Source organism: Callorhinchus milii, unplaced genomic scaffold, assembly GCF_018977255.1.
Source record: "Callorhinchus milii isolate IMCB2004 unplaced genomic scaffold, IMCB_Cmil_1.0 Scaffold1, whole genome shotgun sequence".
In the NCBI taxonomy this organism is placed as follows: domain Eukaryota; kingdom Metazoa; phylum Chordata; class Chondrichthyes; order Chimaeriformes; family Callorhinchidae; genus Callorhinchus; species Callorhinchus milii.
This window is the reverse complement of record NW_024704742.1, coordinates 32,551,398-32,563,263: the sequence shown is the minus strand read 5'-3', so window position 1 is coordinate 32,563,263 and position 11,866 is coordinate 32,551,398. Positions and strand designations below refer to the sequence as shown.

Below are 11,866 nucleotides of genomic sequence, written 5' to 3'. Positions count from 1 at the left end.
CGGAGTGATGGATCATCATAAACTATATTTTGTTTCCTTTATAACATGTGGGATATGATTCTCGTCTTATCACTACAGCTAATCTAGAACGCTTCACTATCTCAATAGATCATCTTGTACACAAAAAGCAATGGGGCCGGTGCCAGAATAGGCCAAATTCCTCAAGGTCCAAAAACGTTGAAGGTTGAAGGTCGGGTGATGAATTTCCTTTGTTAATCAGTTATTCATCAAGCTAGTTTTTGGTGAATTGGATATTGAGCTCATCAAATCTGCTTATGAAAGAGAGGAACTTGCAGGGGGATGGGGATAATCCAGGGCACTGGGATAAAATTGATTTCCCTGCTCTTTGAGCAGGCTGCATGGGCCGAATGGCCTCCTCTCAGTGTTTTAGATTCCTGTGTTTCTAACTCTGTCTTAGGTGTGCCAGAGTCAGACCCCTGACTCTGTTGTCAATGGTGATGTCTCCTGGCCACTTGAATACAAAGCTAATATCCCTCTGACCGGCAGTCAAATGCTGAGATCTGGAAGTCAACTGCTACAAATTTTTCATGGATCTCCATCATACCCCGTGAATATTCAATATGATGAATGTTAAACGTACCACTAAATTGATCCCATTATCTTCAGATTTTATTTATAGACTGTTCAACACTGCTTCTCCTTAAAACAATGGTGGTACGAGTATTAATCCTGCTCTTCCATTAATCAGCAGGAGGCACAGGTTTGATGTCTGAGTCATCATCACCTGCACCAAAAGGAGGCAACCACCCAAGGCCAGTGGGTTTGAATGGCAGATGCAAGTTGACACCTGTTCAGATACTCAATTGCAAATAGGTTGACAGAACATTTCTTACAAGAGGAATTTTGTTTTATTTGGGATGTATTGTTATGGAATTATTTTATGAACAATGATGAATAGGAACACTATTATCCAGTACCAAACTAAACTCGATGTCCACCTGAGAATCAACAATCAAATTGAATTCTTCTTGTGAAGCATTTACTGTTTACTGTTTGCTAATAGCCTAGTAATAAGAACAGTGCCTCCTTTGTTAAAGGCTGACAGCTGATTCTTGGTGGGAAACTAAATAGTTTAAATTATATGATCTTTTTTACTAATGCCTGTCGGGAACGATGTAGAGCAGGCAGCGATGTCAGTAGATTTTAAAACGGAAAATTTGTTTTGTGGCAATAAAATTTTAGTAGCAAGTTTGAATGAAACATTGAGATGGGCAAGAAAGACTGGGAACCAATGGTGACAGGATTTTTAAAAAAAAACTATTAAGTTGATGCTCCCCAGCATTGCATTGGAGCATCAGCTTAATAATGAGTTTCAAGTCCTGATTTGGAGCTAACTTTCAGTACCTTGGGACATCATCCCGATGTGAAAGGTGCTATACAAATGTAATTTGTTGAACCCACAAACTTCTCACTCGGTGGCAAAAGTGTTACCACCTGAGCCAGATTGACATGCAGACAACCTATGAAATACTCCATACAATCACTATTGCCAATATATCTTTAACTGATGAAGGGTCTTGGACCTGAAATGCTGACTCACTTTCCTTTCTCCTTAGATACTGCCTGACCCGCTGAGTGTTCCCAGCGACTTCTGATTTTGTTTCAGATTTCCAGCATCTGCAGTATTTTGTGTTTTGTTTGTACCTTTGTTACTGTTTCTTAATGTCTTTTTCTTAACCTGGAGGCCATTTAACCTGACAGATTATTCAGCATCTAGCAGGTTAATGTTTCAGCCAAGACTCTTCATCTACGATGTGACCATGGACTTGAGGTACAGGGACAATGGGCTGAATGACCAGGAATGGGAATCCTCACTGATTTTAACCAATCTTTAAGGGGCAATTATACCATTGTATAAGCTCAACTGTTGCCCTGCTAGAGATCCGCTAACTCAACGCAGGCCAGTATCTTGACGGATGTCACTTTCACCCACTAGTCCATCAGGGAACCTTTAAGAAAATCAACTTAGATAAATTATACTTTATCCATCATCAGCTGCTGTTTGTTGCCTGTTCAGACATAAGAAATCAAATCTTTACCTCCACTAGCAAAGCAGCAAAATATAGGACTTGTTGAGGTTTAATCATGCAGGGATTGTTTTGCATCTAGTTGCTATAGGAATGAAAATTTCGGAGTTCCCAAACAAGCAGAGGTTAATTTTGTCTTTTCGTTTCCTAAAAAATTGGCCACATTCAAGAAGCTTTAACAGGCACAGGTTTTATATAACTTCTGAAAGAAGCAATAGAACAAAGACAGTGAATTACCAATAGTGGTTATGACAAACCGCAAACCATTTTATCCTTTCACTTTATGGTCAAATGCCATTGATTTCAGATGAATACGAAATCCCTCAGATATTTTGCATAACAATATCAGACAGTACACTTGAGACCTCTAGATTGAAAGGGCATGGTTTAGGGAAAGTTTTAATGAGCCAGGCATACGGGCTGAATGGAGAAAAGTACATACTTTAAACAAATGCTGTTTTTTTCCCCCACTGAAGCTCTCGATTTCTACATTATTTTTCACTTTTTGCACAATAATGGTAAAATATTGCCTATGGTCCACATTATCAGCATCCACAAACCTCTGAGCTTTACCAGGAATACAACTTCAGAGTAAATTAGATCACAAGCCTATATTAATCAAGAAGCTGTATTTACTTTTTAAGACAGGAGCACAGAAGTTAGATTAATTAATGTTTTAAGGCCAATATGATGAGTCCTACTCAAAAAAGGCTTGAGATTTGGCAGGCTCGATGGTGCATGGTATTAATCTGTGCAAAGAAAAGCCCCATTCCTTTCTGTATAATGCTTGTTTCCATATGTGAAATATTATGGGATATCAGTTCAATCTCAGACCAGCATAGCTCAATTTGGGATTAATTTTTCATACATTATTAGTCTTTCAGTGTCAGAGAATGCTTCCACAGGGTAGGGATACACATAGCATCAGAGCTTTGTTCAAGTAGTTTATAATTGTTCACTATGTAGGGATGTCCTCCTGACGTGAAAAGTGCTTTACACATGTACATTTTTGTAGTAGTATACAAAGGATAGCAGTTAGTAACAAAGTAGTGTCCTTCCAAAGTTATATACTTTTCCCATTTTTCCTTTCATAAGGGTAACCATCAGACACTATGACAATAATAGTAATAATCCTTGCATTTGATATAGCGCCTTATCACTTCCATGAGATGTCTCAAAGCGCTTCACAGAATATACTTTGTGGGCAAAGTGTGGCAACCCACATGATATGATATTATTCTGACCTTATAATAATAATGCTCCACTTGAATATTCAACATATAGTATGTACCCATTACTGTATAACCAGTGTATGAGCTAATGCAGATTAGGTACATCTTAGTTGATGCATAGCTGCAGGGCAATACTGTTTAGAGAGATACATGTGGCATTGTGATTTGCAGGAATGAAGCTTGTACAGTTGATTGTCTTCTGAACCATAGACTGTTAATTCCTTTTAGCAAACACAGTTTACAAAGGCCTTTCTCAATTAACCATTTTACAAAATGAAATTAACTAGAAATGGCATGAATAGTAAAATAAGTAAATAGTAAAATAAGAATCCTTCCATCTTGTACATCGCTTTATCACATCTCCAGAACGTCTCAAACTGTTTTACAGGATATTACTATAACATTTAGTGACTATATTGGCCAATTCCTGCATGTGCTAGCAAATTTAGCAAATAATAATAATAATCCTTTCATTTGATATAGTGCTTTTCAGATCTTCCAGACGTCTCAAAGCGTTTCACAGACTAGGCTGTAAAGTGAATTAACTATATTTTGAGGGCGAAATGCGGCAGCCATTGCGCACAGCAGCGTCCCACAAACAGTCGTGGTTTGAAGTGACCAATTTATGATTGTTTTATTTTCTTGACTCCACTGGTGTGCCAAAAACAACCCATTAAAAATGAGTATCCAATTATTTTGGGTTGAATTTTGGATGAGAGAAAATATAGGATAGGATTTATTTTTGGTCAGCTAAGGGTCTGACACATGGAGAAACCCATCAGCTTGCTGAAGAGTATTCAAACCAGACTGACAGTACCACATATGTGTTACTACTCATTGGGAACTTCCCTACGTCTGGAGTAGCTTGTGCAGTCTCTTCCTGGAGGGAAGCTTACCTGATTCTGAAGAGGATAAGGAGCAGGTTGGCAAGAGCCAAGGCTTGAGACCAGGATAACTGGCAGAAAAGCTCTCTGTTTCTTTGCTGTAAGGGGGCAGGGGGTACACCTAAACATTCAAGCCTCAATAATATAAAGCGTACATACTTATACAATGAAGACATTTGTGGATAATACATTTCACATTAAATGTCTGTTTTCACAGCAGTCCAGACTTGAGTAACATGCAAGTCAGCATGAAGTATTGAAATACAATATATCTAAATTACAGTCAAGTTAAGGATGACTGATCCCTTCCAATTTTTAGGAAAATGTTACATATAAAACATGCATTCTATACTAGGCTAGGACAAGTCTGAGCAGGAACATAAGTATTTTGTTTGTATGAGTACCTGCTGCCTGAAGAGACAGTTTGTGATATAATATCCTTGAGCTGAATCTTATCAATAACCAGATCTTATAAAGAGAGATCAACAGGATTGCTCATATTCTAATCACTGATACATAAGATATGAACACAGATAAACCAAGGTAATGCATATAGGAATTTTAAAAAAGGCAAATGGGGTAGAATGTACGAAGCAAGTTTGGAGATCTAAAGTTGTCTGTTGACTTGATGTTGACAATGTACAAACCAGGGTGAGACAATAATAAAGGAAGCAAACATATTGCTGTGCTATATGGCTAGTTGAATTTAGATTGTAGAAGTCATGCTCAAGCTTACAGTGGTCTGGTTAGACTGCAGTATACTGCACACATTTCTGGCCACTGTAACCATGATGGGTTGTCCAGGTCTCAGGAGCAGTGCCCTGTCCCCGAGAGGCAATACAGAAACGAACAATGCGATGAATCCGCACTTGGGTGGGGGAGGCTGAGGTATGTGAAATAACTAGATTAAGTTTGGGTTGTTCAGCCTCAAAAACAGATTTCAGAAGATACCTTAAAAGGTAATGCTTTACCTGCTTGGAACACTCCCCAGAGTCTGGGAATTCTTACTAATACAATATTTATACATTTAACATCGCTTACAACAGCAACTTGCATTTATATAGCCACGTGGAACAATGTCTCGCAATGGTTACCTTTGATTTTGTTGATGGTTTTGTATTTATAATTTTTCGAAGAGTGTCATGGGCAACAGTGATGAAAAGACAGCTCTATAATCAATTCATACAACTTACACAAAGGTATTGATGCCCACAATTTAAATAAGAATAATAGTGGGATATATTTTACTCCATGTTAGAGTGGGAGTATATCATACCATGTATATATTCTCATTGGTGATATGTATCATATAGTGCTTAAGAGGCTCAAAGGAAGTGCTGAGTAGAGAAAACAATTGAAGGGTGTTGACTAAAGGCATGGTCACAGGTTTTTAAGAAGTAGAAGGGGAAGGAGCAAGGCAAGGGGATTTGGGGAGAAAGTTACAGAAAAAGGAGACAAGAGTGGCCGAATACACAAGCACTGATGTTGGAATAAGGAGTGAAGGTGACTTTAATGTCTGTTATAAAGTGCTCTGGGATGCCACCCTGCCACCCCCACAAATTAGATACCATGTTTTCAATGAACATTAATTCAAGTTCCATCTGATTCATCTGCTGAATTGCTTCATATCTTCCTGAATGTTGTTATCCTCATGATATTCAGCTTCCCATATAGCTTGATATTTTCAACAAATATTACAATAAATTCTCTCCTTCCCAGCATTCATGAATTGTGTGATCAGTAGAGGTCCTGGAACAAAAGCTACAGAACTGCACTAGTCACTGACCCAACATGTTTTCCTATTTACCATTGCCGGCCTTCTATTGCAAGGCTGATTACCATTTTTACGATGTCACCTCAAGTCCACCTCCTATTCTATATTACTAACTTTTATTCACCATGAGCTTCCTTCCATTCCTTCCAATTCAGTCACTTAAGCCATCTATCCCTGGCCCATCATTTTACACCAATGATACTCCTAGAATCATACAATCTTAAAGCAAGGAAGGAGGCCACATGGCCGGCCCATCATGCTTTTGAAAGAGCTACCAACTAGACCCAACCCCCCTGTTTTTTCCCCATAACCTTACACCCTTTATTCGTTTTATAACTTTTATTTGTTTCACGTGTATAACTAATTCCCTTTTGAAAGTTATTATTGAATCTGCTTCCATCACCCTTTCAGGCAGTCCATTCCAGATCGGAACAACTCCCTAGGAAAAAAACATTTTCATCTCTCCGCTGGTTCTTTTATCAATTATCTTGAATCCTCCCGATGTGAAAGGCACTATACAAATGTAATTTTGTATTGTGCTGTGTCTGTGCCCTCTAGTTACCGACCCACCCGCCAATGGAAACAGTTTTTCCTTATTTACTCTATCAAAACCCTTCATAATTTTGAACACCTCCAATAAATCTCCGCATAACCTTCCCTGCTCTAAAGAGAACAATCCCAGCCTCTGTCGTCTCTCCCACAGATTTTATCCAAACCAACTCTGAACCACTCAAGTTGTCCATAAGTCACCTCAAACATCACTTATTACCGTACGCCATGTAATGCAAGACGGTAAATATCCTAGTAACGTATTTATTTGTTTCTTTTAAATGACTTGCCATTTGATATCCAAAAATTATCAGATCCATGCAAGCGGTTGCATCAGTTGTAAAGGTTTATGAAAGAGAAATATTAATGATGATATTCGAAAAGTGGTTCTGGTCTGCTGAGTAGAAAGCAGGGATAGGTACAAATTGGGATTCATAGCTGAAGATATGACAAAATAATGAGCATTTTCTTTTTGTGAGACTGGACTCTGCTGATTACCTCCTTCTGCAGTTGTTTGCTGTCACCCGCATTGCTCCCTCACCCGCATTGCTCCCTCACCCTCTCTCTCAGTGTACTCCTGATTCATGCTGCAGGTATCTTGATAATTGATGTCCAAATTTTTTTTTTGCTTAAAGACTGCTCGTTGTTACTCACTTAAATGCCACTCTGGTTTGTTTTGGGAATGCCTTTGCTTGCATCGCTCGCTTGCACCGGCAGAGCAACGTTTGCAGCCTGGCTCTGTGGTCATCTCTCCCCTTGTCACAACCCTTTCTTTCTCTCTCTCTCTCTCTCTCTCTTTCTCCCCCAAGTAATGGACCTTTTGATGTGAACAACAGAGGAAGCATTTGCTTTGCAAAAAAAAAAGCACACGGCATAATTGATTGCATTTATTTATTTGAAGACTTTGCAGACAGACTCAATCACTGCGATGCAGCATCATTCTGACATGCTGGGTCGGGCTGAGTTCAGGTGCTATTTTACAGACTAGGTGGTACTGCAACAATCGTTAACTGATGGAGGTCTGTAAGAGCACTAGCAGACCCCCATCCAGCACTCATGCACTCTCAGTGAAACTGTTTATTCCTGTACTGGCGCAGCGTGCAATCTGTCACACTGTCTTGTCAACTCTTGCATGTGCTAAAATGTTCTCAAGCGAAATACACCCAGGCAATTTGGATGTACTGCATAAGGAAAACCGTGCCATCTTAGAATAGACTGAATATATCTGGTGCTTCAGTTATTGTTCACTAAAACAAAATTCTTCATTATTTTATTGATCTTATTTTTTTTGTAAAAAAACTGCTTTATTGGGACGAATTCGAGTGCACTGTTAGGGGTGAGCAATTGCTAACCTTAGTTTGAGTTGCTCTGTGAGGGTCCTACATTCCCAGCTGAGATTGCCCCCCCCCAAGTGCTGTGTTATATACCAGGGCAGCTCTTAAGTGAGAGCTGCAGAAGAGCTAACCCAGCACAAGACTTTAAGATGCTCTTACCTACCTGGTACACTCCCCACTTAACACTGCTTACCTTCGATTTGGGTTATTGTTTTATCACTGCAATCTTTGGGGAGAGTGTCATGGGCAACAGTGATGAAAAGATAGCTTTTGCAGTCAATTCATGCTGCAGAACCTGTACGGTGACCCATAAATCTAAACAAGGATAGTGATCGTGGGATATGTTCTATTCAAGATAACTTTTACTCAAAAACGACTCAAGGGATCAGTGACCTTCTTGGTCTGTTTCATAGTCTCAATCTCGCCTCGCGAATGCTGTCTCTTACTATATGTGTCAGGATTCGTTAACACAGGGGGAATAACACGTGAAAATGGTTTAAACAGCACAGGTTAACATCTGGTGTCAGATCTGCTCTCAGCCACGGTTTAACACAGAGCTGGAGTGAATTGTAAGTGAAGGGTACAATTCCAAATGCCACCCCTTTTAGAAATAGTCTTTAAAGCCAGAGGACTGTGTTCGCATGTCCTGTCTGTCTTGTCCTCGAGTCATTGCAGATAGATGATGCTGGCAATGGGTCAGTGCTGATCACCCTCAGCCTCAGACACACCACCACCTGCTCAGTTAGCGTGATGTGCAACTCTTACGGAGAGAAAATAAAACAAAAGTGCACAGATCGACTGAAGCAGTTGCACACCACACAGTGACACTGGGCTTGTGCTTGTACTGCCCAACTCCTTTTCAGTGCGTGTGTAACCTGCTTTTTTTTTGATGCACGTTTTCTACCTTTAAACCCTGAACGACCGTTTCATTTAACGTGTGGGTCTTCTGTTTTGACATGTCCTGTTCTCTGGAGAGTTCCCTCTCTCTGTGGCTGAGTTGGGCTGCGTGCAAAATACCAAACAGGCAATGCAGAAGGATATTACACTTGCAATGTTAATGCGATGAACTGACAGCAGCTGAGTGGGGGGGGGGGGGGGGAGCTGATCTCTCTCTCCCCCACACCCCCCTCCCCACACACACACATTTTCTCTTGACTCTCTCCAGTGTTCATATCATGCCACAACACACACACACACAGACAGAGCAGATTTAACCTCCCTGTGCCACACACTGACTGACTCTGACTCTCCCTCCCACCCCCCACACTCCCCTCCCTCCCTCCCTCCCTCCCCTCCTCACTGCATGTCTCAGATGAAATCAGATTTCTCCACTAGGGAGAGGCAACACCGCAGAGAGATCTGACTGCACAGGGGGTGGTGGTGGGGGGAAGAGAGGAGAGGAGAGAGCGACAGAAAACTGCACTCAGACCAAGTGTGCAATCTGCAGCACAAGTCACTGAGTCAGACAGACAGACAGACAGACAGATCACTAACAGTGAGGAGATCCAACCACCAGAAGAGAGGACTGGCATTTCTCCAGGACTGTTTGCAGGGCTGCTATGTCTCTCCTCCAAAGGCTGGGGAGTGAGTGATCCACTGACCAGATCCACCCTTCTTTCTCTCAAAGGGAGTTCTCACAAGACTTTTTTCCCAGGAGAAGTGATCCTTTTTCCCAGGGGGGGGGGGGGGGGGGGTAGAGGGAGGTGAAGGAGGAGCAAACAAGGGTCGATCTCCTCCCTGGCTGATCTGGGACAGAAGTCAATCCACTGTGAGTGAGTGAGTGAGTCAGTGAGTCAGTGAGTGAGTGCAGCTCAGCTCTCCTCTCCTCTCCAGGGAGACAGTGCCCCAACAGGGAACCAGAGACAGCAGCTGCAAAACCCAAAGGTCCAGGCGCATCTCAAGCCCATCCATCGCCAGGAGGAGTGGAGTGGGGTCTCTGTGTGCAGAGCGGATGAAGATGTGGGCTTTATTCGTGAAAGTGTTGACTGTGTCCTCACTCTCTCTGTGGGCAGCGGCGGAGCAAAGCACCAGCAGCAGCAGCAGCAGCAGCAGGTAAGAAAGAGGCACTCGTCTGCAGCTGCACAACTCACACAGCAACGTTTCACCCACAAAATACACAGTCGATTCACTTTACATTATATGCTGTGAAGCCCCTTGAGAGGTCTCAACCACCCCATGACCCCCGACACCCCTGTTTACCCGCAGCAAGTAGGAATCCAGTTGTTAGCAGATGGCTTTCTGGGGATAATAACCCCTCCAACAATCCCTAAACTGAATCCAGGACTGACAGTGGGACACTGGCTGCTGCGTTTCGCTGCACAAAATATACAGTCAATTTACTTTACGGTATATCCTGCGAAGCGCTTTGAGCCGTCTCAACTACCCGATAAAGCGCTAAATCAAATGCAAGCATTATTATTAACACGCACCTCGGGAAAATAGCTCAGCAACTTATTACTTTCTGTTGATGTATTCTAATGTGCAATTTCATATACACAATTCGCAGGAATGACACTTGTGAAAAAAAAAGTAATAATGATAATTTGGTCACCCAATCCATGACTGTTTGTGGGACATTGGTGTGTGCAATTGGCTGCTGCCTTTCGCCCACAAATATACGGTCAGTTCACTTTACGGTATATTCTGTGAAGTGCTTTGAGACATCTCAACGACTTGATAAGGTGTTATATCAAATGCAAAGATTATTATTATTATTATATTGTTGCCAAGTTTAACCCTGAAGTTATTGTGAAAATAAGTCATGCAATGGATTATTCATTTATTTATTTAACCGTATTTTCTCTGTAAATAAAAAAAGATCAAAGTGCATGCAATGTGTAGGAATGGCTGAATGAAAAGATGTTAACCTATTTGTAAGATGCTCATGATTAAAGTGTGTCAGACATACAGGCACCGTGTGCCCTCATGCCCAGGCTTGCGTTAGATGTGGTGTACTTATTCAGCAATGTACAGGAATGCAGCAATCCAGAGATCTGTCTACGAGCGCTCTAACATGCAGTGATTTCTGGGGTTTGGACTGTAACTTCCCATCTGCCTGCTCAGGTGGACGTTGGGGATCCCTTGGCAGTGTTTAAGGGGAAGAGGGAGTTTCTCTCTCCTGGAGTCCTGGCCAACAACCTTCCAAATAAAACTGGTCACTTGTTTCATGGCTGTTTGTGGGACGTTGCTGTGTGCAATTGTGCTGCTGTGTTTTGCCTAGTCACTCCATTTCACAATAATTTCTCTGAAGCGCTTTGAGACATCCTGCTGACATGATAAAGCACTATACCAAATGCAAAGATTATTATTATTATTCTAGGGACTGGCATCTCTTTCCTCGGCCAGTCTCTGACTCAGACCAAACAAAAAGCAGATGTGAAAGGCACTATATAAATGCAATTTGTTGTTCGTTTTTGTTGATTTTATTTTGTGCGAAGAGAAAAAAGTTGCACTCCCGGCTCAGGAATTCTCTCCAGGTTGTGCTGTTGTGCTAAGTCTCTACCTTTTACCCAATCCCCTGTGACTCTCCCTTTAACCCTTTCGTGTTCCCGCTTGTGTTACTATAACAGTGTTTTCTGTTCAGGGTCCGCAAACTTCGCTCCACTTCGGGTGGCTTCTGTCGCTATGGGCTCCGAGTGGATTGCTGCTGGGGATGGAACCGCAGGTCCTGGGGTCATTGTCAACGTGAGTACCGCCACATGCTCGCATGCGCTTTCCCATCTCGCCAGGGGCTTTTCTGACCTCGCCAGGGGCTTTTCCCACCTTGCCAGGGGCTTTTCCCACCTCGCCGGGCCTTTTCCAACCTCGCCAGGGGTTTTTATACAAAGCTGGAGGTTTTAACACAGAGCTGAGGGGTTTACACATCATCAAGGGCTTTTATTTGGATTTTATTTGGAGAGCTGGATTTTACACATGATCCAAATGGCTACTGAAATGCTAGTCCTTTTAGAGGATACTAGAGGGAATTTGCAAGAGTTGAGGCTATTAAGTTCTATCGAAAGGGCTGTTACATTGAGTGTGTGCGTATTATGCCCTATTACATACC

At 41.8% G+C, this 11,866-nt stretch overlaps 1 protein-coding gene across 1 annotated transcript in view; it reads left to right on the top strand.

The window, feature by feature from the left end:
• Positions 1-9,511: 9,511 nt before the first annotated feature.
• The window catches only part of LOC121848070 (acetyl-CoA acetyltransferase, cytosolic-like), a 28,742-nt gene continuing 26,387 nt past the window's right edge, over positions 9,512-11,866 (top strand). Inside the window, exons 1-2 of the mRNA XM_042341025.1 lie at positions 9,512-9,873; positions 11,405-11,505. Of these exons, the coding sequence (XP_042196959.1) occupies positions 9,773-9,873; positions 11,405-11,505 (202 nt within the window). The 5' untranslated portion in view covers positions 9,512-9,772. The remainder of the gene's footprint in view (positions 9,874-11,404; positions 11,506-11,866) is intronic.